The 27420-nt window shown below is 45.6% G+C and overlaps 1 protein-coding gene across 2 annotated transcripts in view; it reads right to left on the bottom strand.

Moving 5' to 3' along the window:
* Positions 1-21615, bottom strand: part of MED13L (mediator complex subunit 13L) — a 185383-nt gene extending 163768 nt beyond the window's left edge. For both annotated transcript variants that reach the window (XM_065692177.1, XM_065692178.1), the window contains exons 1-2: positions 20765-21615; positions 1017-1254 (exon numbers count right to left, since the gene is read on the bottom strand). In XM_065692177.1, coding sequence (XP_065548249.1) covers positions 1017-1254; positions 20765-20836 — 310 coding nt within the window. In that variant the 5' untranslated portion in view covers positions 20837-21615. The remainder of the gene's footprint in view (positions 1-1016; positions 1255-20764) is intronic.
* Positions 21616-27420: the final 5805 nt, after the last annotated feature.

Below are 27420 nucleotides of genomic sequence, written 5' to 3'. Positions count from 1 at the left end.
ACACCATAACCCAGGAGCAAAACTGTGTGGGGTAGGGGTGGGGAGGTAAAAGACAGCTAAAGCACATTTGACGAATACGGCATTCTGTATCTTTGAACTGGAATGCACATTTATCACAAGTAGCCAGTAGGCCTAAAGACTACCAGGATGAAAACTTATTGCAAAAATCAAGGAACTGATCCTTATTACTGGTTTGGATGGAGCAATTAGTTACTATTATTGTTACTCCAAGATCACCAAACTGTAGTTGCTTTTACCCAAGACACAAAAGGTAAACCAGGGGTAAAATTCATGCAGTTTAATATAGCAACACCAGAGACAAATAGTCTACTCCCAGCAAAAACACACCAGTGAAAATAAGTTAATATATAATGGGCATAGTCAAATCCAAAAAGGACCACAACACAGTTAGTTTTGTATCATTCTAAGGCTACATACTCTGGAAAAACCGAGGACGATCCAAGTTGTGTAAAACTTGGAATCACATAAACTTATCATTGCCACACCTTCGTACCACCTTCCACTTCCTTCCTTTCTTTTATTATATTCAATTGTTGCAACTTGCCTGAATTTACACTCAAATCCCGCAGCAATACCAGCATGGCAAGTTCCAGCCTTGCAGCTGTATCTGTGGTGCCACAGAGTTTATATGACTCTGCAGCAGAGGGGTTTTATTCCATCAACTACTACCTTATGCCAGAATTCATTGATTATTACCATCCTCTGAACTAGAATTTACTCTGATTTTTACAGCACATCTGAGACTTCACAAAAACCTAAGTCATGATGTCAGGTATAGCTCTAAGTTCATTTCACATTTCATTTTGCACTTTATCTGCAGATCACTTGCAACCGAAAAGTCAATTTACAACCAGTTTTTTTCCCCTTTAGGTCTTAAAACAGAAACTGTGACAAAATCACACATGGTAGCAAGTTACAGCCTTTAATGACAAAGTTCCTTCTTCAATGGGAAAAAAAGGGAATAAATCAAGAAACAAAGAAAGACAGTAACTTACTGTGCAGTTCACGATGTATCACATCCACAAGATTGGGTTCATCTCCCCACCAGAATATCCATAGCTCCTTACAGTCCGGTTTGACATCCCGGCGCCACACACAGAGCAAGTTGGCCTGCAAGCAGCGGATGAAGCTGAGCAGAATTGGATCATCCTGTGCTGGGGCTGAAATGATAGGGCCACAGTCCCCATGACCTTCAAAGTTGTACCTACGCCATTTGATGCCTGTGAGTTCAGCCTGTGTGGAGACAAAAAAGCACCCTGAGTTATATTCGTTGTACAGATTTGTTTCATTTTTGTTGTTTAATTCCTAGAATTGAGCTCTAAACAGCCAAAGTTACTCCTTTTCCCCATTCTCCCAGTTCCCAAGAACTCCTATTCCCATATTTTCCTGTTCCCCCCACCCCCAAGGAATAAAAATGTTAGAACAAACCTGCCCTACCCGTGCATTTAGGTATTTTACCCCAATTTGACTCATTTCCAGCAGATTCATTCATCTCTGATCTTACTGTTATCTTACTAGGATCTTACAAATTAGAAGGCACAACACAAACAAGCCAACAGAGAGAGGGAGTAAGGCCCATTCCCTACGTGCTGTTTGGTGATCAGGTGAGTGCAGTGTCAGGCTAAAAGCTGACCACTTGAAGTCACAAACAGTACGACGGGACATAAGAAGACAAGGGACTTAGTGCAAACGGTGAAATCCAGCTCCACGTTGTCCTTTTAGGTTTACCAGACATGCTTTTTATTTTACTCAAATGAACTAAAGCAGAATAAGGAACGTTGCTGTTTCCTGTCTCTCAAGCAGACAGAACTCTGTTCTCAGCCATCAAGGAATGAGAACAGGAAAATGGCTACTCAGATATTTGGGAAAGATTTCCTTCTACACAGGCTGCAAAACCTGAAGGAGTGTAGGTGCAGTGGAACTAAGCAATTGCCAGGAAGAAGCTCATGAAGTACTGAACCCATGAAAAAGCTGCAGCTACAACCAGGTCAGCAATGGTTCCAATTTATTTTGTTGTTTTTCACCTTTAATGGCAGATACTCACAGCTGTCACATCCTGTTTCCCTTCTTCTCCATGATGCCCAGACTGCTGCCTTTTCATCTATTTCCATTACCAGCCCATCACACTCTTCCTTGCCCCCCCCCCCCCCACCCCATATCCCCTGCCTGGATTCACCTCCAGCTTTAACTCCACTCCCAGTTTCCCTGTGACTGGTGCTTCACCTTCATCACCCTCCACCAGCTCTCAGAGCCTACCCCAAGGGACAAGGGGGAAGACACGTGTGACTTTTAGTCTAGCTAGCATGAGCATCATTACCAGATACAGAAAGCAGGATGTCTATAGTCTGTGTTCACACTGGGCTTGTGTTCTGGTTTCTAGCCCTTGTTACCATGTTCTTGCTCCTGTTATTCCCTCTACTGCTTCATTTACAGTATTCACACCCTCACTTTGCTGCTCAGCAATAGCCAGTGTGCTCAGCTGTAAAGTGGAAAAGCCAGCAGGAAAAGCCAGCTGGTCCACAGCAACAACATGCAAAAATCACGAAGCACCACCAAGAAAGACTGCATTTTTACTCCTAAAGTAAGAGACTAGCATCACAAATTCCTCCCATTTGCATCATCTGCACAAGGACGTTTAACCTACTGGCTGTCACTGCTTTTCCAAAACACACCCTATGTGTCACATACGGAAGGATCTCCCTTTTCAAGTCCACTAACTTGATTCATTTTGAAGTTCAAACTCTACAATCTACTTTCCTTCACCACAGTAACTGGCAGTAGGCTGTTACTTGTTCAAGAGCTAGCTGCTTCACTGCAGAGGAGCTAAAGGCGACAGTCGACACACCAACAGCACATGCAAAATATACCTGTATTTGTTTGATCTTATAAATGTACCCCCTAAAACAGCTTCACTTCACTCTGCCCTATATTGCCCAGCACAGCAGGGCTCTGGCCATGACTAATGTTACCGTGCCTATGCCTCAAGGATTATTTCTCCAAATACCGATTATCCAGATTCCCTATTTAACTGACCTCTGAAGAGGCCTCACTGGGCACACAGGAATACAGTAGTTGAGCTCTACAGGGAAAGGCTGCTGGAATACCTCACACAGCACATCATACTCTAAGAGAAAGTACTTACACATGCTCCTTTGAAACATGTACATCTGTTCTACAGGATTCTATATCTAGAGCATGGGGAAGGAACGCGCAGAGTTGGAGATAGTATAATGAAACGCCAGAGATCAGTGCCAGCACAGGCAAGCTAGGAATAAAATCATGCTACATGTTTATGTCATAATCAACTAGGAACATCTGGCAAGTCTCCATGCGGGACAGGAGGCTGACAAAGACAAAACCAGAAAACCCAATGGAACAAAAGGGGTTACTCAACTTGATCAACACAGCAACAACTAGAGATCAGCTGTCTCAAACAGCAAACAAGCTCTTGCAGCTTTCTCCAGCTCAGAGGTATCAACCCATAACATCCCATCCATATTATGGATGAAATATAGTCAAGAAAAGCATAGGGAAATCATCAGAGATGCATCCAATTTAATTCTACGCTAATGAACTTCTGGAGTGTCTAATTGCACAGTGTGTGAGGAATGACAAACTACAAGAGCTAACCTGGATCACCAGTGAGCACCCACCCAGAAAGTGACTCCTAACACAAAGGCGAGACAAGTGCTGGGGATTTTGGACTTAGTAGCATGATAAAATTGGATCTCTCACACCATTTCCCAGCCAAAGTTGCAGAGATATGGCTCAGTGCATTTGTATGCCCCATCCCTGGCAGTGTTCAGGGCCAGGCTGAACATGGGGACTTGGAGCAAGCTGCTCTATTGGAAGGTGTCTCTGCCTGTGGCAGGGGTTGGAACTGGATGAGCTTTAAGGGCCCTTCCAACCCAAACCAGGCTGGGATTCTGCATCTGCTTCTGCTTAAACATTTAATAGATGAGCAACAATACTAATCCCTTAGAACTTCTCAATGTAGTCCTCATGTTACAACTGAATTCAGAAGATCTGAGTCCAGAAGTGGTACACATGAGTGCACCAGGAACACTTACATATATTCTAGGCCTCTACAGAGGCTTCATGTAAAGTATTTAACACACTATAGGGAAAGTATCCACATCCACATGGATTATTTTTAAATCCATTGATTTGAACAACCAGCAGTAGTTTTAAAAGGCCTTAACCTATAGCAGGGTTTTTACAGGCAAGCCAAGCCACAGCCTGTGGTTCTGCTGACTGTGCTGAAGACCTAAAAATCAGTTTCATTTATGCTCAATCAGCAGTGAACACAAGCTGCTACCAAAACAGAAGCCTCTTCCGCATCCCCAGCCATGAATTCCCATCTCCCAGTCCAACATCACATCTAGTGATCAGGCAATCATCAGGTGAAATCAATCACTTCACCAAGTTAAAGTTGAGAAACAAAAAGGAAAGTGTTTATCATCAGCCCATTGACAGCTTCCCCTGCAGCCACGTACTCACCACTGCAGGCAGAAGAGCTGGAGAGAGAACACACAGCTCAGAGCAGTGAGTGGGATCTTCCCTTTCAGTGACAGCTCCCATCAGATAAAACAGAACATTAAACTGCACACAGAGACTGTTGTTAACGTACACTATGTACACTTCAAACCAACACAGGCAAGCACTGGTGCCAACAGTAGTCCTGGACCGGCCTGCCTTCCCTCCATCACTCACTCCTGCCATAACCAGTGCTCCCACTCAGCAGGAGTGCTGCTGTTTGTACAGATTCAGACTGAGATTAACTGACTGGACATCAGAAGGCTAATATAAAACAGGTTTATTTCCTCTTCTCACATCAGTCCCCAAACCTCATTCATTAAACAGCCACAGAGATGCTTGCACCAGTAAGACAGAGAACAGTAAAGCAGGTCAGGGAGGGCAGAGCTGTTCCTTTTAGTAAGGCTACTGGTTTTAAAGCAGCCTGAAATGCTCACTGGGATAGAAACCAACATTGCCAGTCCCAGGGCAACACCGAAAACAGGCTGGCTTGCTCACAACTGCTTAGAAGTGAATGCAGAGCAAAGCAATCCTCTTGCCAGGTGATGTAATCTACTGTGTCCCTTGCATCTTTTCCCATAGGCATGGTCTTGGCTTATTGTGGTTGCTACAATTTCTTAACACCAAAAAGCCTGACAAAAAAGGGAAGTTACAAATCCTTACAATTAAGCAACAATGTTAGTAAACCATACATTAATACTGTGAGTGCTGAGGCCCTGGAACAGGATGCCCGGAGAAGCCATGGCTATTCCACCCCTGGCCGTGTTCAAGGCCCGGTTGGATGGGGCTTGGAACTGGATGAGCTTTAAGGTCCCTTCCAACCCAAACTATTCTATGATTCAATGATTCTGTGATTAAGCAAAAGATTCTTGCTTTGGTTTATAGGAAACATATGTCTTGGAGGACTATGCTGTGAAGAGTTCAACTTTCCATATAAGAGGGACTTTCTAAAAGTACTTTTTTCTAAATCCAGTTAACTGCAATTGGAGCACAGAATAAACTGTTTGTAGGCTGCCTGTTCTAAACACACTGGGCCAAGCCTGAAAGGAAACAGAGAAATCAGATCTCTGTGGCTAACAGTAATACTCAAAATCTTTACTAACGTTCAACTTTGGAGAGTAAAATTCCCAAGACACATTAAGATCCATTTCTGATGTATCCAAAAGCAGGCATCAGAGTAGAAGAGTATGTTCAAACCCAAAATTCCATGTAGGCATCCAAAACCATCCAAAACACACCTAAGAAATAGTCATCAGTGGGAAAACACCCCCAGGCCAGTGCTTTCACTCAAAAACATGGCCACAGAATGTCATACACAGCCCTTCAAGAAGGAGCTCTGACACAGGGTTCTCTCCTCCTGGGTCTTAACACAGTTACACTCTGCAGAGAAACAAACTATGAGTATTCAAACCAATGCACACACAAAAGAAGAGACAGAGAAAGCAAATTAGCACTTTCTTTTACAACCATTAATCTGCTGCCCTAAATACAGACACCTTCACACATAGCCACAATAGCTGAGGGCTGTAACCAGTTTAACTCCAGGACAACATCCAGAACTGTGAATTCCTAGGAGAGAAAACACTATAAGCTCTGATTCTTTCCCCCTCCTCTGGCTTAAAACAGAGTATTAGACAGGCAGAAAGGGTCTTATGCTGACCTCACAGAGCTCCATTCAACTTGGCAGAGTTTAGGATGCTAAAAATCACAATTCCCCAGCAACACTTCACACCGCACAACTCGATTCTGGCATGAACCCAGCAAGCCTGAAGATATAATTAGTGCTGTGTAGCCACTGTGACTATCTTCCTCATCTGCAGTCCTCGCAGATGGAACACAAACAAAACACATCTTCCACCTCCTCTTTTAGCTTTTCCTCATCTCCACCAAATGGTTTTGGACTATATATGTTGCATAGGAAATGAACAGGGCAATTGTAAATGAACTTCTCCAGAAGACTTGAGTAATTCCATCCATTTTAATACACAAAGCTCCCTTGGAGGGATTAAACAAGAATACAGACACAGCAGAAGCAGAAAAAGGCAGAACATCAGCAGTTTGAGGAAATTATTGTATTTGGCCACCACAAGTGTCAAGTGCAGCTATTTATTATTGTACTTCTTTATATTTAAAAGAATGGCTAAAATCATATAATCTCATGTTATTTTTCCTGCTTCGTGCAGTACAGGAAGGTGAGAAAAGCTAAGACGGAATGAGGCCCCAGAGTGTAGAGAATTACTTCCAAGAGAGGAAGGATATACTTGAAAAAGAGGCAAAAAAACTACAGAAAAGGCTTGAAGGGTCTTATGAGCAGAGACCGAGATATCCATCACACAGGCCCTCAGCTCCAGCCCTGCCTTTCTCAAAGACTTCCAGCATGGCACTGATCGGGTCAAGCTATCTTTCTCACTTCTCCTGTCAGAAACAAGCCAAATCAAAAACCAGATATAAAAACACTTCCCAACTGTCCAGAAGGTGCTGCTCAGACAACTTCAGGTCTGTGCACCACTTCAAAAGTGAGCTTTTCAAATTCCCTTAGGAAAAGAAGCAGGTAATGTAAGAAACCAACCACACCTCATCACTTAAGTCAGATACTTCCACAAGCCATCTTCAGTTAACTAAAGGGAGTATAAAATTGTTTTCATCATATGCCCTTCAAACCAAGGGGGAGATGTTCAGTTGCCCAGGGTACCTGTATTCACCAGCCTCTGAAGTCAGGCACAGCCTAAGCGATTTCTGTAATGTAGATTTGTGTTTGCTTCTCTGTAGGATGCTGTAGTTGTTAAGTATTTTTAGTCTGCAATTTATGCTTCAAATGCAAGCATAAAAAATGTAAATGCCATAAATATATTTTCTAGTTTTAATAGAGTCTCATCTTAGAGAGCTTCATTCAAGTAAGTAGCTATTCTGAAGCCACTGGAGACTCATACTAAGGACTACTCACACGAGTAAAAATCTGCATAAGAAAGCCCTTAGTTCATAGTCCAAGAATTTAAACTGTAGTTAAAGGTGTCATGGGAATTACACCACCATTTTAATTAAATGCTATAAGATCTTGCAGACAGACTCAAGATTAGCACCATCTGTTTTGGTTGCAGTGTTTCATTTCACTACATCGTCCTCGCACAGCAACAAAATAGCATTTCACACTCCACTCCAGCCATTTAAATCCCAGATAAAATTTATGTCATCTTGATACACCTCACTGGGAAGGAAGGACAAAAGGACAACTACAGGAGGACTGAGAAATACTCTGTATGTGCTTATGGGGGAGGCAAACAGCTTACAACAGCTCTTGTTCCCTGCTCCCACTAAAATTGAGTATTTAGTAACATCTGCCCAAGTCCCATCAAGTGAATTGACAGAGAGGCAAGAAACACACCGAGGAACAGAGCAGACTGCTTAACTAAGAAGTTTTCTTCATAGCTAAATATCTTTTCTACACCCCAAGAAAGGTTTCTATTTGGATAGCACGACTTCCTATTGTAGGACTGAAGCAGCAGCCATTCTCTGATCTTTTATTCCCACATCCATAACTCTCTTGGGTTGTTTTTTGTTGCTTTGGCCTTTTCAACCATCTCAACCCTGTGCAATCAGGTCACCTACAAAACTACACATAAACATTCACCTCTTCATCCTGGCCATCTCAAATAAGCAGGGAATGGTTTGTGTTCCCTTCCCTCAGGGCTTATCCCTTCCCTTAAGAAGGAAAGAACCATATGGCAGGGAGGAGAGGTCTTACTGCGCACCAAGAGCTGTGGCTCAGCTTCAAACTGATGTGAAGCTGAGTCCAAGCTACTGGCAGACAGTGACTGCATAAACAAAGTTCTTCAAACTTCGTCATACTCTGAATTCCAGCATGGAAAAAACAATGAAATGGGCCTCATGTGGCCAACAGAAAAACTCTGCCACGCTTAGACAGAGCCGAGCATCATTTCTCTTAATACGCAGCTGATGAACAGCAGAATGACATGTTGGACTTTAATCCTTTCCCTGGATAAGCACACAGTCAAGTGGCTGGAAAAAAAGAATAAAGACAGACACAAACAGCCCTGTAAAAATGAAGAATTAAAATAAAATACCTTTTCTGTAATTCCTGTTGTTCATTCACTCATAAATCCTGCACTGAGCACACCCTGCATGCAGCACATGAGCCCGAAATGGCTTTCTGCTGGATCGATCTCTTCCCTCCATACCATGCTGCCTTCTTACTTCATACCCCGTGGAACACATTGTCTAAATGTTACTACTTCAGAGCTGTTTGTGACAAGCAACAACAGCATCAGGGCTTTTGTTTGTCATCTTTTATCTTTGCTGAGTCTCAGTGAATGATGCACCTGCAACCAAAATCCTATTATCAGATACTTTTCTGATGGACCTGTGTACCTGGAGACATTTGAGATACTACATCACAGTAGTGAGGACCAGAAAAACGAGATCCTTGTAAAATAATAGAAGTCCACATACACCGTTATTAAAAGCCACAAACTAATAGCATGAGCTGCTATGCCTAGAAAGTAAATAGTACTGACAGAAATGAGCTCTTTGTTCCTCTCTCCCAGACATCGGTGTGATTCCACCTATGTGGAAAAGGAAGCAGGCAAGAAGACAAATAGATCCTTTCAAAGAAACAAAAGTCAGACTAGTCTCAGAAGACATTTGAGGTGGCAACTAAGGACCATCATCCAGGAGAAGATATAGAAGGACTCAACTAGTAACATTCAAATTCCAACAGTTCTGGTAGATGCAGCAGCTCCCGACAAAGAAGTTTTGAGTGGCAAGCATAAAAGAAAGAGTAATCTGATAAAAGGGCCCAAATTGCTGGTATATATCCCAACATGAACACAATTTCAAGGTTAAGTACCAAAGTAAAAGACTAAAACATAGGGGAAGGAAGGAAGGAAAAGGGGGAAGGAAAAGGAGCACACACTGACATATTGTGTCTTCCTAGAGTCCACTGCAAGAACAGGCAGGCAAAATAAAACCCAGTGCTACAAATTCTCACCAAAGAAACAGAAGGTGACACAGCGATCATTAGGAGATCAGGATTCACCCGCATCACCAACTGCAGCTGCTGTTTCACCCCACCGAAAAGGAGAGAAAACTGAAGCATCACATGAATGGTCCAAAAAATACATATCCCATAGGACAAAATGTGCTCAAGGATTAAGAGTGTCTAGTCTAAGAGAGGGCAACTATGAGGGTCTCTACAGAAGAGCTGCTGGGGTGTTTTCCAGGTATCAAAGTACATGTGCAGAATGCAGACCCAGTATGAGAACCGAACTTCTTGTGTCAGGATAAAGAGTTGGGTACTAGTTGAAAATCTGCCTGTTAAATATCTACCTAGTTCAAGAAACCTCTCAACCAAACCCAGCATACCTGGGAGATTACTCAAGGGAGTAATTACTGTCTTTGACCTACTCCTGTGTCTTTCTCCAGGCGACTGCTAATGTTTACTGTGAGGAGTGCACTTTTGCAATAGATTTTTGGGGTTCTTCCCCCAGAAGACTGCAGCACTGCTAGGAAAGGCTATAGCAAGCCTCTAGGGGACTGCCCAAGTACAAAATGCCACATAATACAGGTTGCCGTCGCTAAATTCAGCAGGTCAAACCATCACTGGCCATGATGGAGACAGGACACACTGATGGACTTCTGTTCCATGCCATGTTGTTTATCTAGGTGCCATACTGGCATCTTGGAAATCTTTTTCAGCACATGAGGAGCAGCATCAATGAACACCCACCCTCTAAACTCTCAGGCCTGGAGTCAGTAGCAAACATCCATCAATGAAATAGTAACAGCCATTCACAACCAACTCCAGGAACTCTTAAAAAAAGTCATTATAAAACAACAACAAAATAAAAAGAACAAAAGAAGGAATTTGAGAGAAGACCTTTGAATTACATCACTGTCTTCCACCTTCAGTGAATGGCTTTGGTTAGCAAACCTCCAGTCCCTTCACTGATTCAGCAAAGCTCAGTATGTGGTTCCAAATAGGCACCTGGCTTGTCAGCTCTCTCCCATTGCAAAGGCCATAACCAAGTTTATCAGACAGAGATGTAAAAGGGTACATGATAAGCACGGCTGGAAGCCTCAGTCTTTCCGTCAGAAGATGCTTTTGGGTCTAAAATATTCAAAAGACAAAAAGAAGGACCGAAGATGGCAGCAGCATCCTCCGAGATCAGCAGGCGAACACAGCTCCCACAGGCAGGCACCACCACACACTTGTACTTACTGGGTTGTGCACCAGGACAGACACATGAAATGGGAAGACGTCATGCTAGAGTCTCACCACCAAGCAGGAGAAAGGGAGAAAGAAAAGCCAACCTCAACAACAAAACAGGTACCAAATACATAGGAATCTAGGTGTCAGAGGATGCTACTACACCAGAGCTATCCATGTACTTGGAGAATATACCCACCCAATAAAGGCAAGACAGACAAAAGCGTTTAAAAACAAGACATGATAGGGTTTGATTTGGTTTGGGTGCTTTTATAGAGAAGAAGCCAAATGATATTTACCTATGTCAGAATTGAATGCACACCACTGTAAGCTGTATACAACAGAAAGCAGTGGTTTGAGTAGAAGGGACCTTAAAGCTCATCCAGTTCCAACCCTCTGCCATAGGCAAGGACACCTTCCACTTAAGCAGGTTGCTCCAAGCCCCATCCAACTTTTCTGCCATCCCCATGATCAATGACAAAAGGAATTGAAGACAACCTTTTCATTTTACCAAACCCTGTGTTTAGGTAGTGACCTACCCTGCAGGTCAGGCTACGGACACTATTTTACAGAGGATGCTTAAAGGTACCTCCGAGTTCCATCACACTTCAGCCAGTTTCTTACAAAAGGGAATCAATTATATTTTAACTTCTGAGTAGCTGGTTGAGAACAGATCATAAACTTAAAGCTACCACTGCAATTTCAGGTAGCACACAAGAGGAATCAGAGAAATGTGCAACTTGCTAGCCAAAGAATCCAAAGAATCCCTCCCTCGTTCTAAGGCAGGGTGAATGATGAGGTTTGCAATTCCCCTTCAGAAAGACAGAAGCAGAACTAACTGCCCATTTTCCAAACTAAAAAAGCAAAATAAATCCCCTCTTACAGCAAAGTAATCCAACACATGAAAATAAACCTGCAGTAAACAACACAAGCCTCTCTCTTTGACCAGCTTTAGTGTTTTTGTATGGTTTTGAACTGAAGGAGGAAGGAAATGTCAAACATCAGAGTCATACAATGAACTATCAGATGTTTCCCAAACCAAGCAATCTGACATATGAGCAGGAAAAAAAGGGGGGGGGGGAGAGCACAGGCTGGAGGAAGTAACAACCCGAGCAGAGTAAACTTTGGCACACTGAGTTAAAGAAAGCAGTTTCTTTTCTTCCCTTACACACAAAACCATCGAAGAGCTCAGCACTAGAACGTTTCTGTACACCGCATCTAAGCAGAGCTGCTCAGCGAATACCAGCGATGGCTCACGCTGTCCTTTTCCACATGTGTCCATCCCTGCCTGCCCAGAGGGGCCCTAGCCCACATTCCTGACTCCAAGCTGGGAAGGTGGTCACAGTGCACAAGAACCATCGGCCAGCCCCAGCTCTTTAACATCAACATTGTCTTGACCAGTGACATCCAATACAGCTCAAACTGCCCAGGCAGGCTGCCAAAATCCCTCAGCCCTTGCAGAAACCACCACCTGAAGGTTCTTTTGTATGAATCTTCCTTAATGTAGAAAGTAGTAAATAAATCCATGACATGACTGGTCATGTAAATCCATTCTGCCAGCTTTCTTACAGTAATTCCTGCAAGAAGAATCCAGCAGCTCCTGCCAGAAGGAAATTATGGAAATTCACAGAGCACTCAAGATAAAATGTTATTAAAATACACACACAATTAAATATCCAGAAACACTGGGCTAAAAACGTACCCAGCCAAGTCAGAATAAGGTAATTTAACCAAGTGACCTGTCCTGTCAGCAAAGGAATAAGTTTTGTATAAAAATATTTGACAAGGTCACTACAAGGTATTCCTGGAAATTAATTTTATAACTCACCCAGAACACCTACAAGTTCAAGACTGTGGACATAAGCAGAATCCCAGCCTGGTTTGGTCTGAAGGGACCTTAAAGCTCCTCCAGCTCCAACCCCTGCCACAGGCAGGGACCCCTTCCACTGGAGCAGCTTGCTCCAAGCCCCTGTGTCCAACCTGGCCTTGAGCACTGCCAGGGATGGGGCAGCCACAGCTTCTCTGGGCACCCTGTGCCAGCGCCTCAGCACCCTCACAGGGAAGAGCTTCTGCCTGAGAGCTCAGCTCAGTCTCCCCTCGGGCAGGTTCAAGCCATTCCCCTTGGCCTGTCCCTACAGGCCCTTGTCCAAAGCCCTCTCCAGGTTTCCTGCAGCCCCTTTAGGCACTGGAGCTGCTCTCAGGTCTCCCCTTCAGGAGCCTTCTCCTCCCCAGGCTGCCCCAGCCCAGCTCTCTCAGCCTGGCTCTAGAGCAGAGCTGATCCAGCCCTCGCAGCATCTCTGCGGCCTCTCCATCCCCATGGAGATGCTGACCACAACTCTTTGAGCATGACCTCCCAGCCAATTCCTTATCCAAGTGGTCCACCCATCAAATCTATGCCTCTTCAGTTTAGAGACAAGGATGTCATGTAAAATGCCTTGCAGAAGTCCAGGTAGATGACATGAGTCACTCAGTCTTCCCTTATCCACCAAGACCATGGCCCTGTTGCAGCAGGCCACCAAATTCTCAGGCACAATTTGCCCCTGGTGAAGCCACGCTGTGTGTCACGAGTGACCTCCTTATTGTCCATGTGCAAGTGAGATGTATGAGACTCAAAACCCTGGCACTAGGAGACTGCAGACTTTCAAGTCTAGTTTCTAGATTAGACTTGAAAATTTCAGTAAACCAGAGTCCAGCAAGAACACACATAATGGGTTTATACTGTAACAAACCACCACACTCATCCCTCATAACTGTCAGCTATGAATGCTTCAGCACCAAAAAGCAGGAGGTTGCCACTGCCTGGTCAGTAGGCACAGAAGAGGTTTGTTTTCAACCCTCTGTTCTCACAAAATACTTTATTTTACGGGCAAATATGGAGCTATAAGAGGAGGCAACAACAAAGCACTGACCACAGCATAGCTCTTTAAAGCTAAAAGATGAATCAAAGTTGCACTGAATAAGCTTTAAATTTCCTTCTCCGAGACATGGATTGTGGTTACACAGCCACTTTGATCTCGCTTCAATCCATGCTGCTGCCAAAACTTGGTGGGGAAAGAGAGGAATAAGGGGCACACAGAGCTGATGAAGTAGAGTAGGGAAAAGCTTTTCACCAGGTCAGCTCCATGATCCAGGCTTAGATGTGAGCTTATAAATCTTCTGGGGGTCATCAAGGCATGGATGAAGAGTGAAGGGGGATGAATAAACATGAAAGAAGGAAAAAAACCCCACGCCTTTTCCTCTGTAATAACTATTTTCTTCTCGTATACAAGAATAGTTCACTACACTGCAACACCGGCTAAAGAAAGCAGAGTAAGTGCCTAATAAGAAGGGATACAGAAACACGTGTCGTATCTCATGCTAAAAATGATTTTTAGAAGACTCTCAATCTTTCTCCGCTTTCCTAAGCTGATTAGACACATTCCTTAGTACAGGGACAAGGCCTTTGTGTATGTTTGAGCTCATCTGTGTTAGTCAAATACATGGAAATATAGCCTAGGGGCACCTTATCCAACAGCAACACACAATAAAATGTCCTGTCTCGAAGAAACAAAAGAGGGAATGCCACTAGAAGTTCCAGCCACATCTCCATACACACTACTGCTATTCTGCTCAGGCAAGTGAGCCCAGCCACACATGACTCGATGAGAACTAACAGTTTCTAACAGACTGCAGTAGGGAAAGGCAGGATTTACCTAAATGCAACCAAATTCACAGCACAAGCGAAGGGGAAGACTGCTCAAACCTTTCACATTTGTGAGATACCAAAACCCAGAAACCAGGCATCATCTCATCAAGTAAAACGCTAAGAACCCTCCTGAAGTGAAAAGTTGAACTTGCTGTCTGCTATCAAAGGGGTTTATGTTCAGATGTCATTATCATTTTACAGTACAGCGCTCAGACTAATGCAAGCGCCTGTGAGGAGCTGAAGCCCCAGCAGGAGCCGATGCAAGCTGTCACTCCGAGTATCACAGCCCTGTTATCCCTGTGGTATCCCTTCACTGCTAGGTGTAAGGGGAACCTAAAGTAATGGGTTAGTAAGATTTTGAGGTCTGTTAGAGCAGAAGATATTTTTATTAGCTGGTTTCTCTTTGGAATTCAGTTGATGTCAGGAAACTCAGGGAAAGAGGATCTATTTTTAAAGCAATGCTTAAGAGTTTAAAATGAAAGCGGTATAAAAAGCTTGTTCAGAGGAAGAAGGATGCCCTTGTGTAAATACCTACACCATATAAACAAAGCTTCCAGATTTGATTTGGGATCTGGTGTTGCGAGCACTTGTGCACTTTCGCCACTGGCAAGTGAATACTAAGCAGAGCTTGCTTCTAGACAGGAGTAGTTTTTTCCATATGATTTGTTCTACCGCGGCACCAACTACTCACAAATCCCACTGTGATACTCTACACGAAGCGCACTACTCACCTGCAGAACAAAGAACACTAAAAGAACACACACGGACTTGAAAGAACAGGGAACTACACTTGTCAGCCTTCACAACACCAGTTTGTGAAAAGCAACCACTTATTTACTCAGTATAAGTAGGATGTCTGTAGGATCCTACAGACAAGTTTGGGAAAAGGGTTTGCAGGACAGCAACACAGTAAGACTGCAGACATCAACTTCCACAGGTACAAAGGAACAACTGGGAAAAAAACCCCAAGAGATCCTGATTTCTAATTCGATGATCCTGGGGTGTACTGGAGTCAGCTGACAGTCCGTGCCAAGTGAAAAATAAAAGGCAGAGAAGGAATAGGGCTCAAAAGAATTGCATTGTCAAGAAGGAAAATAACAGAAGAGAGTCCACATACAGGATTAAAGAGCTCTTTCTTTGCTCTTTCACAGGAATTTCACAAGTGCTCTCAGAAGCAGAAGCGGGGAGAAGGTCAAAATGAATTCAACCTGGGGGTCTGAGAACTGGGGTTATGATGTCAATACTGCACAATGACTGTAGAAAAATCCAGAAAGATGCATTTTTTGATAGTATTACAGCAAGTGAAAATTATGATTCTTAAGCTGTAGTTACCCAGGATTATACATGGCTCCGGTGCATGGGTATGTTGAGATCATAGGGATTTGAAGGAAACCTCACTGAAATGTTTCTCAGTGGCTAGCCCAGGATTCTTCAGCATGCTCTGCCCTGACCTGGGAGCATCACTCCCCACACCCCGTTTCTCTGTGTGGCTTTCAGAAAGGTCGGCTCCCCAGCACAGATCCCCAAGGCTGGGCCTGCTCTCTGAGTGTCGCTCCGGCCCAACCTCTCAGCAAACCTGGGTCTATTTTCTTCAGGCTCACACCCGAGTAGATACCATTAAACTGTCAAATACTCCAACGAGACATCATAAAAACCTACTATAAAGTGATTTAAAACCTGAAATAACCTTTTATTAGCAGGAAGTGAGCAAGTTTTCTAATGTCATTTTTCTACTACTATCTTGTTACCTAATAAAATTGAGGATAAAGATAACTACAGGATCAAATACTTTTAGAAAACTTGAGAGGTTAATTCCATTTTTTGCATATATATACACATATACATGTAAATTCACACCTACATAAAATTCCAAACAAGCAAGATATCTACACTACGTAGTGATGTAACATCCTGCATGCCAAAGTGACAGCGACTGCTCAGAGCACTGCGCTTATGAAAATACAACAAGCAAGAACAACTACTGGTTAATTTACTACTACTTCAGGATTTGGTTGGGCAATCGACCATTTACTATCAAGGCCCTGACCGACAATTATGCAACACCAAAGGGTACCTCAGCAGCACCCTCTGCATTCTTCACTCCGTACTGCCATGAAAAACCCTTAAGAACATAATTCCGTTGCCATCTCACACCTCCTTGACTCCTTTCAGCTTCATTCTGAAAACAGCAACAAAACTCACTCATGGAAGGCAACAGCTTCTGCTCCTGTTTGTGAACAGAAAGAAGTAACAGCAGCAGTGACCTTTACAGTTTGTAAATTTGCCTTTGACATGAACTGGAACAAAGATAGAACTTCTACTAACCAGACCTTCCTGGCAGCAGGTTTCTGTAAGAACACATTCAAACAAGTTCTCACGACACCTTCCACACCAGTTTCTGTAAAGTCCTCTATAAATAGGTCTCACTCTCTAAGAACACAATCACGTCTTTCCCAGTATCTCATCTCTCACCACATGCAAGCTACTCCAAATTTTAGGTCATTCCTGACACCCTTTGCTGTACTCACTTCTCCAGCTCCAGCATATGAAACGTTACGCAACTTCACCCCAGTTTCAGAGCCTGACTTGTGCCCTTGCTCCCCCCGCAAGCAGCTAAGCCAGACAGTGGAGGAAGCTTCTCCACATTTCACAAAGCCCTCACCATCATATGATTAACCCTTACTCACAGGAAAAGTCCAATTAATTTCAGTCAGACCACTTCTATGATGCAGGATTATTCACTGGAAGACTGTTTGCCAGCTGGGCCTGAAGTTTTAATACAAAGCATATTGCCTCAGAACATTTTGTCTCTAAATAGTTATTAGACAGCTCTTAATTAGTATTTAAATAAAACTGCCCCTCCACAATTGCCTATTAAATACTGTTTTGAGCAACAGACATTGTTTTTCAGAAGCCACAGCAGACATTTTGACTACTGGAAGGACAGAGTCAGGATGGATACACTTGCTCCCACTGCTGTGCTAGAAATGTAGCCATTTCAGATGGAAGTGTGTTTTTAATGAGCAAGCCTGTTACCTGCTGAGCATGCCAGTAGAAGCAAGTTTGTAACTGAGCTGCATTCTGATGGCAAACATGCGAAGTAGAATCACAGAATCCCAGCCTGGTTTCTGCTGGAAGGGACCTTAAAGCTCCTCCAGCTCCAACCCCTGCCACGGGCAGGGACCCCTTCCACTGGAGCAGCTTGCTCCAAGCCCCGGTGTCCAACCTGGCCTTGAGCACTGCCAGGGATGGGGCAGCCACAGCTTCTCTGGGCACCCTGGGCCAGTGCCTCAGCACCCTCACAGGGAAGAGCTTCTGCCTAATGCCTAAACAGCCCCAATAACATCTTACTGATGCTTTCTATTTAGAGCTGCCTGTGGCAGCTTCCCCTAACAGAGCACACAGACAGTATCCCATTTTATGGAACAGCACTGGATTCCCACTGCAGTACTGAGCAATGCACATCACAGGCAACAGCCCTTTGCATCTCTAAGTCCAGAAGGACACTCCATGAAACATAGCTATGCAAGCAAGATCCCACTAAGCATCTGGCTATTCCAAGCTAACTTTAAAACCTTAACTTTAGACTGAACTCTAAGTATTCCAGGTGAGGGGAAGGCAAAGAACACTTTCTGGACATCACTGATAAGAGAGGATCGGTTGCTAAAATGCTTTTAGGAAGTATTTTCTATAAAAGGATTCAGAGGCAACAGTGGCACCTGACATCTCTCTAAAGACTGCCTACAGTCAGCAGGAAAATAAGCTCCAAGTCATGAACTGTTAAACCAACACAAATCAGTAACACAGCAGGCAGAGCTCTGCTTCTCCGGGGTGGGGAGATAGTGTTCCTTCTGGAACAAAAGGAATGGCTGTGGGGAAAAGCAGCATTTAACCGAAGCCAAACAGAATCACAGTGGATCATAGCTACTTCAAAACTGTAACCCTCCAGTCAAGAACGTTTGCAATTCCCACCCTAAACAAAGCCTGTGAGAAAGAAACCTGTCGACTTCTAATAGCAGAAGAGTTTAAAAGATTTGTGATCCACCTCACTCCCAAAGACTGAGTGAATCCCCCTCAACAGTTGATTCAGTTTGTGCAGGTTTTGGTTTTGTTACACTGAGAAAGTAAATGATCAGCACCAGTCTCTCTCATTTGTAACCCAGACTACTGTAGCTCTAACACTTCATAAATCCTGAGAGGAATATGACAATGTGAGGTGACAGGGTCAGTGGTGCTAGCCACATATTCCCAGTCACTATTTCCTTTCTCAATATGTGTCACTGGAACATAAATCCTCACAAATACTAACATCATCTAAAATAAATCACCTAAGAATTTACATACCTGTTGTATTTAAAAACTACTTTGTTGCCTTTTTTTGCGAGTAGAGCCAAAACACAACAAAACACAACAGTTTCATACACAGCACCACATTACAGGTATGGATTCCTCCCACTAAATTACATGGGAGATGAAAGGGTTGCACATTAAACTCATTATTAAACCCACTTGCAAAAGAATTTTGCTAAACTTATTTCAATGATATTACACACCCAGTTCCAATTTAACACTTCCCTGGTCCGGTAAGGTAGGAACAAATAACAAGAAGCTCTAACCACAACAGCTATGAAATAACTTCACCGTATGATTTATGCTCACTGCACACCAACAAGTATTTTTACCAATGACAGACTTGCAGATGCAACTACGCGGCGAGTTTCACTTCTCCAGAACACATCACTCAATTCTGCGTTAATAAATGGGGACTTCACAACCTTCCTGTAAAGGACAAGCCGCTCACTTCCTTGCTCTGACAGCCAAAGACAACTGTCTCCCTCACACTTACTGCTTTATTCTTCTTACTAAGAGCAGCATAATCACTGTAACAACTCCTGCACCTCGATACAAACAGCACTGCTATAAACTTACAATTACTACAAAATGCTAGCAGGCAGAAAAGCACAGATACAGCTTTATCTAATGTAACAGTTCAATAAACAGTCAAATATGAACTGCTTTTATTCTAATGGAAGAGGAAGAATCTCCAGGCCAGTATCTAACAGTGACTACAGCTCTTGTCCCAGATTCTTACAAGGTATAATAAAACCTAAACATACATATACTAAAAATACACCAAGCAAAAGGGCAACGTAACAAACATACAACAATAAAAGGTTTAAAAAGCATAAAACGATTAAAAATGCAAACGATCAAGCTCTAAATGTCTCCTTTTCCTCTGAATTCCTGTGAAAAACAGATCTCCTCCGTTCTGTTACGAAAAACACAACACATGCTCCCACCTCCAACACGGGCAGAGCTCTGATGAAGGGAGGGGGTATCTATCACATGCACTATTCACAAACTCACACTGCAAGTTTTTGATCTACCTGTACCATTCCATACCCCACAAAAGTCCCTCTTTCCCTCCAGCATTATCCCTGCACCTAGAGCACTTAGAAGGCTCTTGTTGATCATCTTGTCCTCTCCCTCACACAGCTGCTGCCTGGCTAAAAGGGATAACGTCCCTGCATGTGTCAGGTAAACTGCAGCAAAGTATCTCCCAACGACTCTGCCCCTCCACAGAAACAAGTTGTTTTCTTGTTTGAAATCACAACTCCATAGCTAGCCAAAACTGATACCGTACTTTCTGCAACATCAAACCACAAGATACGCGTAGGAAGTTGTCAGTCACCAGGAAGATGGGCAGACAGCATCTATGCAAACAAGCTCTGCAGCACACTACACTTCCAACCACTGCTCTTCTTCAGAGAAGCAAAAATTAAAAGGTTTTGGTTGGTTTTGTTTTTTTTTTTACCTCTCGCCCCCAAGTACGATCGATGCCAAGAGGAGACCACGCCGTAACAACGCCTGACGTGCAGGCAGGAGAGCCCCGAGCCCAAGTCCGACAGACAATCACTCTACATGACTGTCTACTGCTGCTGAAATGGCGTTTGTCATTGTGGAAGGAGAGAAAAACCCCGCAGTCGGGTAGGCACAAAGCAGGCAGGGCACGGAGTGCCAGGGGAGGCGGGGAGAACGCTGTTTACCAGGGAAGACGGTCGGATGAGCAGGCAGCACCGGCGGGGTGGGGGGGAGGCACCGGAGGCGCTCCCCGGCTCAGAGGAGCGCAACAGCCCGAACCCCGCACACGCCGGCGGCGAACCACGCTCAAGAGGAAAATAAACACGGGGAGCCGGGCCGGGGGAGGGGCCAGCGGAGGAGCAGCCCCGAGGGCCCCGGCTATAAAGCCCCCGGCAGCTACAGGCAGCCGGTAAACCCGCCTCCCCCCGGGCACTCACCAGCGAGAAGAGGTTGGAGTGGCAGTCCTCCAGGCTGGCCCCGTTCGCCACCCAGTTGGCCGCTGCGGTCATGATCCTCGGCGAGCCCGGCCGCCAAAGCGGGGCATGTCTGGGCAGACGGGCGCGGCGCGGGGGGAGCAGCCGCAGCCGCTGCAAGCGGCCTCCGTCGGACGGGGCGGCCGCCGCGCTCCGGGTGCGGGGCCCGGCAGGGGCCCGCGGGTCAGGGCGGCGCAGCCGGCAGGGGGCGCGCGGCGGGAGTGGGGCTCCTCACGCCGCGGGGCCCGGTCCGGCGGGGAGCGGCGGCGTCTCGGTCCGAGCCCCTCAGCACGCGGCGGGGAGCGAGCCTGCTCCGGGCCTCCAGGCCGCCTCAGCAAGAAGAGCGGAGCTGGGGGGGGGGGGGGGCCCGGGGCCCTCCTTCCGCGTCCAGGTTTGGCCCCCCCCCGGCCAGGGCACACGTTGCGGCGGAGGGGAAGCAGGGGGGGGGTCTCCTCCCGCGGGGCACGGGCCGGGCGCGGAGGGGGAGGGCCCCGGCCCCGGGCAGTGGCGGCGGCGGCGGGCGGGGGGCGCTGTCTCGCGTGCCGGCGGAGGCCGTCCCCTCCCCTGCCCGCCCGGCCGCCCCTCGCTGCTGCCGCCGCTGGCTGCGGGTGGATGGTGTTTTCCTCCTGCTGCCGCCGCTGCCGCCGCTGCCTTGTTTACGCTCCGTGCGGGGCTCCCGGCGCTGCGGGCGGCGGGCGGCAGCCCCGGCCCAGGGAGGGAGCGGTGTCCGTGCCCGGCCTCGCCCCGCCGCGCCCGGCGCTGCCCGCCCCGCGGCCCCGCTCACCCGCTGCTCCTCACACACCCGCCTCTGCCTCTCTCCACTCTGACAGCAATGGCGGCCGCCAGCCGCAGCTCGCCTCGCCATTGGCCGCCGGCACCCCACGTGACGCGAGGCGGAGGGCGGGGGCCCGGCTTTGGGGCTCCCCCTCCCCAATGGCCCCTCCCTCCGCCGCGGCGGCGCCCGCCGGGCCGCTGGGGGCGCGCGGGAGCGGGAGGGCGCGCGCTGCTGCGGGGCGGGGCCGGGGCGGGGCCTGGAGGGGCGGGGCGGGGCGGGGCCGGTCCCAGTCCTTATCCCGGTCCCTGTCCCGGTCTCGTTCCCTGCCGAGGTCCCTGCCTGGCCCACGGCAGCCGCCGCTGTGGTCTCCGCCTCTCCCCGCGCTCCCCTCGGCGGCCGCGCTCCCGCAGCACCTGCCGGTTTGCGCACCGTACCCGAGCGCCCCTTGAAAGGTCGGGTTCAGGCTCCGCACAGAGCCTGGCACACGGCGGCACCGACAGCGCGGACGGTTCCGCACCGGCATCGGCTGAAACAGCCGCACAGACACCGGCAGCGGTGGGCTGAACGAAAGGAACTCGACAATACTGGAGTTAAGCGAGTGAGATTCACGCATCCATAGCGCCCGTGGGGAGAAGAGGAAGGGACAGACAGGAAAGAAAAGGTAAATATTAAAGACGTCCAAAGACAGAACCGGACCGGACCGGTGCTTCCCCTGCCCACAGCCCTCCTCCTGGGAGCGGGCACTGCTCGCTGACAGGATGCTCCGCACGTGACACAAAGCAAACGTCCCAACTTTGCTGCTGAGAGATGAAGATTCTTTCACAATCCAGCTCCGGTTTAGCTGTGAAATTCACGTTCTCAGTGATGCGATTCAGTGGGGAAAGCCTGTGCTCCACGCAGCTTTCCCTATGTGATTTTAATCTTATTCAGGCAGCTTTTCTGCAGTTTACTTTTTTCTTTGTAGTAATTTCAGATTAGCGTTTATCCTAACAACTGAACAGCATTCGCTCTGCCTTCCCTCAAAGTACCAGGTCTCTAACACAAGCCAGGGTCGCAGCATTTACATGCACTATATACACAGAGCGACAGTTAGCACTTGGGCCAAAAGAAAACATCCACCACGAGTGTTCTCACCACTCACACTCCTCATTTGACTAATTCGCTCCATTCCCCTTCCCATCACACTGAGCGGGAATTCTGCCTGGCAAAGACTAGGCCAGTACCAGTGGGAGGCACAGTGTTTTCAAACACAAATTAAATATTCCCTTTCCATTACAGTTGCAAATTGCTTATTTTTTTTACACCTATTGCTTGGCCAAACAAAGCCAGGACTCACCCCAAGGGGAGACTTTCCCCCTCCTTCAGTCCATCCAGGAGAACCAAAGCAGCATGAAGATGCTGTAAAAGCGAGGACCAAAGCTCACCAAGGAGCCAAACTGCCATTGCTGCAGCCTGGCAATCCCCAGCTAGGGCAGTGCTTTGGACCATGTTACTCCCTTTCCTTTCGTCAACATGTCTTATAAACAGAGACCACAATCTGACACTTGAAATGTGTCAAGCAATATGTATTAACCAACCCAAACCCACATCCTTCCGCAGCAAACCAGCTCGTGGTAAACACACTGCAGTGCCAGTTGTCTGGCTGATCACTACACCAGGGTACAGCAAACCTTTGAGGAGGTATCCAGTCAACTTCTGGGATAAAGGAATCTCCCCCATCATGAAAAAAAGTATTTTCTTATTATAGAAATATTTTGAAATTGAGACTTAGACGCTGCAGAATTCCTGCTTCCTCCATATGCTGCTTACCCTCCAAATGGTATTTCCAGTTGTCAGCGTTCCTCTTCTGGGTCTTCCAAGTAGGGATGACTTATTATGCTTAATTTTCTCACAAAAATGTGGGGTCTAACACATGATTCAGAGCTGTTTGCATGGGGAGAAATGTCGATATGCTCCCACTCATCAGCAGTGCCGTTCTCCAGGGTTCTCATGAGCATTAGCTATTCTTGAAATCTAAAATCTTTTAGTATAATTAAATTACCTATCAATGAAGTTGAGGAGGTGCTGCTTGCATCTGCGAAGGGCTACCAGTCAAATGTGTTGACCACATCCCTGCATCGCAAAGTTCACGTTGGTTTTAAACTGAAAACAGATGGCATCTCAAGTGGTTTGCCAGTTACTTGACGTTTTATTATGTTGAGTTATCACAGACAGGAGGAATCATTACGCTCTAATCATTCACCTCACAGTAAGAAAGGAAAAGCTCCCTGGCTGTCCTCTGACAACAGTGTTATTTAAAACACAAATTGTTCCACTTACAAATATCTCGTACAAGTGACACTTCCTCATGCACATCCTAGATGGTATGTGGCAGAACGTGTTTCCCAGCTCAGGGTATTCAAGTTTTGTTCCCTGTTGTCTTTTACTTCTTTTAAAGAATCAGTCCATGAATATGACCAACAACATTGGGATTTGTGCTTTAACAGAATGACCATCTTCCCACAGTAGCAATATACAGGAACTTCTTACCTAATTCTGCCAATGTATCACGATATGACTGACAAGCTGCAATTCCAAAGCTGAGACACAGAACGGAGTTTCCAGGCTCCCGGAGATCCCTAGATCCCACTTAGCATTCACCACACGGAGCTGGTACATACTCTGGGAAGGAGCTGGTTACCTCCCCTTACAAAATCGTTCCGAAGGGTGGTAGGCCAGTTATTGCATTCTAGAACAACTCACGCAGAGCTTGCAGTCATGATCAAACCTGTTCTGCCAGGAGGATGGCTCAGAAGTTCCCTAGACTTTGTTTTCACCAGCAGGTGCTGCTTATGCTTCAAACTAAACATGGAGGGAGAAACAAAGATGCCAGGAGGCTAAAGCAAAGCTAGAATGCCAAGCGGTTGCTTGGGTTGATTCTGTCTTCATGTACAACCACTTTGCTCTGCTTTCACGTAGCTTCGAGTCATGAAAGGAATATTCACTTGGGGTATCCAAGTGGGTTGAGCATCAGATTCAGACAGGGCTCTCCCAGCTCTGCGTATGGAGAGTTTGGCCTTTCTTCCACCAGCAGCAGAAGTGGAGCTCAGCCAAGTTTTGCCAGTGTCAAAAAGAAGCAGCGTTTGACATTTCACGTCAAAGGCATCTCATTGCTAGGTAAAACCTTTTTTTCCATGTGTCTGAGTTAGACACAGCAGCTCAATTAGTGTCCTTTTCACTGGTGTCTGAAGGTTCCTCCCCAGCTGCCTACAATTCCCAGTAAGGGAAAGCCAGGGTGGAGGATCTGAGCCCCGAATTATGAATAGAACACAAGGAAATGGTCTTTAGCAATTCTACATATTAAAAAGCAACAAAGAAAATAACTTTCTTTACCCCCTGCTCCTGAGTTGCTCTTCAATACATTCTACTCAAGGTGGCAATTTCATTGGTGATTAATAAAACTGGAGGAACTTTGCAAGTTCTTTAGCTATGATTTATGTATTTTGCTATTGCATGTTCTTGTACTGCAGTACAGACGAGCAGCCCCATTTCAGGTGTGCTTCCGGTGCTCTCACTGTCTGCTTTTCGTGGTGTTGCATTAATGTCTTACATTGTTGCTTTAATTTCTTAAGTGTTTTTTAATTCATCCAGTAATTACATTTTTTGGTCAAGTTTATAAATACAAACTCATTTTGGTTTTAAACTAAAACCCTTTCCTTCTACAAACTGAAGACTTAAGAGGCAAAAATACCCCAAACAACCACAGCAGTTCATTGGCATAAAGAAGTAAACAGCATCTAATTTTAACACAAAACATGACTAGAGATTTTCACACATTAAATCCATACCGTTTTGTGAGGGGGTTTTTTAAGCACTGATAATCTACAGATTGCCTGCAAACGAATATTTTCATTTTATTAAGACACAGCAATGGCTCCATTAGTAAGCTTATTTATTCCTGGTAAAGATAACAAATTCCCTGAGTTTTAAAATAGGATATTGATTTTCTGAAGGGATGGGTAATTCTGTTGAAGAGGAAAACAGATACATAAGTAGAAGAGCTGTTTGTAAGGCCCATAGTTTAAGCCCTGCTAGAGATTAGACTCTGGGTTTTTGAATTAGTCATCCTCGCTCACCTTCGGTATCAAATAATACTACAAAAGAGACCCATGTAATGTGTTTACACTGTCCCTTTCTATAGAAATAGCTATAGAAACCAAGGATATTTGTAATCAAAATTAGTAACATGGACTATTGTAGAGTGCACAAAAGCAAGTCAAGCAGAGCCCATGTGATTCCAAACCTTCCCAGGTGATGGTAGCTGAGGTTTTGAGAGCTCTACCATTCATCAGCATCTCAGCATCGGCTTGGCAGCAGCAGCAGGAGGTGTCTGCTGGGACTTCCCCAAGTTTCTGTTTCCTTTCCTTTTCAGGACGAAGAGGAGAGCAAACGCAGGCTCCTGCCAGATGTGAGGCCAGAGCCCACAGTAGTTACACTGCAGGGATTTCCAAATGCCTTTCCCAAGTAAAGAGCTTCAGTTGACTAAATCTGCTGATGTCACTGGGAGCACTTAGAGGAAAGGAGCTTCTCACAAGGCACAACTGTTCCAGGGTCAGGACTGGGGGGTCAGAAAACCACACACATGGTAGAGGTCAATGTTTCAATGTGTCTCTTGAGAGTTACCCACATAAAAATCCCCTGAAAACTTATTATATTTGCTCATATGAATACTGTACTACCAATATCTATAAAGGAGCAGTTTGAGGAAAGATTAATGACCTGGAAGGCTGATTTGGGGAAGTTTTCCCACCTACAAGATAATATTGAAAGAAATCTGCAAACTATTGTAGAGGACTTAGATCAACTGCAGGTCGTATCATTAGGGAAGTGAAAAGAGAAAAAGTTCAAGTTAATAGGTGAGTCATAATGACAAGAATGAGAAGTTTAAGCTTACCCTGGTGAAGCAGATGTAAAGCTGTAATGGACTTAAAAGAAAGTGCTCCTGTATCTTTATCAAAAAAACAGACAAATTACCTCAGTAGCTCCTTGTTCTCTGGATTGTAACAGACAGAAGAGAGGCAGGAAAGGAAGCAGTGGTAGGTAAGAGGAGCCTACACAAGGTCTTTTGCCATCTAGAAAGAGAAAAGGTCACCTCTTACTGTACGGATGAAGTAGCAGCAGGAGTTGAGTGAGAGCGGTGGAGAGTGGTATGAACAGAGGAATGAGCAGAGAAAGGAAGGAAGGAGTCAAAGGTGCCTGACTCGTTACAGAGAGTAATACTGGTAGCATGGTGCCCTTACTAGTGATAGAAGTGTGAGGGGGTCAGGAAAAAAGGATGCCTAAATTTGCCTGTTTCAAGTTTAAATTGCCAGCAACTAATTCCAGAAGAGACAAGGAAGGTTGCTAGAAACGTGGCTGTGGATGGGAGGATAAAACCAGTTCAGGAACAGAGTAGATTGATTTCTTTCCTACATCATGGTGATATTTAGATGACATTTCAGGTATAACTGGTAGGGATGAAGCAAATAGCAAAATGCAAACTGTTACTTTCAAGAAAATGTAATGCTAAAAAGAAAAGTTGTTGAAAATCATACCAGATAAGATTCAAAACTGAAGCTTTAGGCAGTCCCGTAGACGATGTCCCATTTGACAGTCAAACACTATCGCTAGGATTGCAAGTTTTCACTTGTGCTTTTTAAAGGCCCTCTGTGCCACAGAGGCCTTTGAGCACTCCAGGTGTACGAGGTCTAAATCTCAGTAGAGCATGAGCTGGGCAGCAGACTCCTGCAAAGGCAGCTACCGAAGGCAGACAAAGGGAGCATGTTTATTTTCAGTTGGAGGTGAGGAGCGCTTCTGTGCACCAGCA

The sequence above is a fragment of the Lathamus discolor genome, chromosome 12, assembly GCF_037157495.1.
Source record: "Lathamus discolor isolate bLatDis1 chromosome 12, bLatDis1.hap1, whole genome shotgun sequence".
Lineage (NCBI taxonomy): Eukaryota > Metazoa > Chordata > Aves > Psittaciformes > Psittacidae > Lathamus > Lathamus discolor.
The sequence above is the reverse complement of the archived record's forward strand: the minus strand, read 5'-3'. Positions and strand labels throughout refer to the sequence as shown.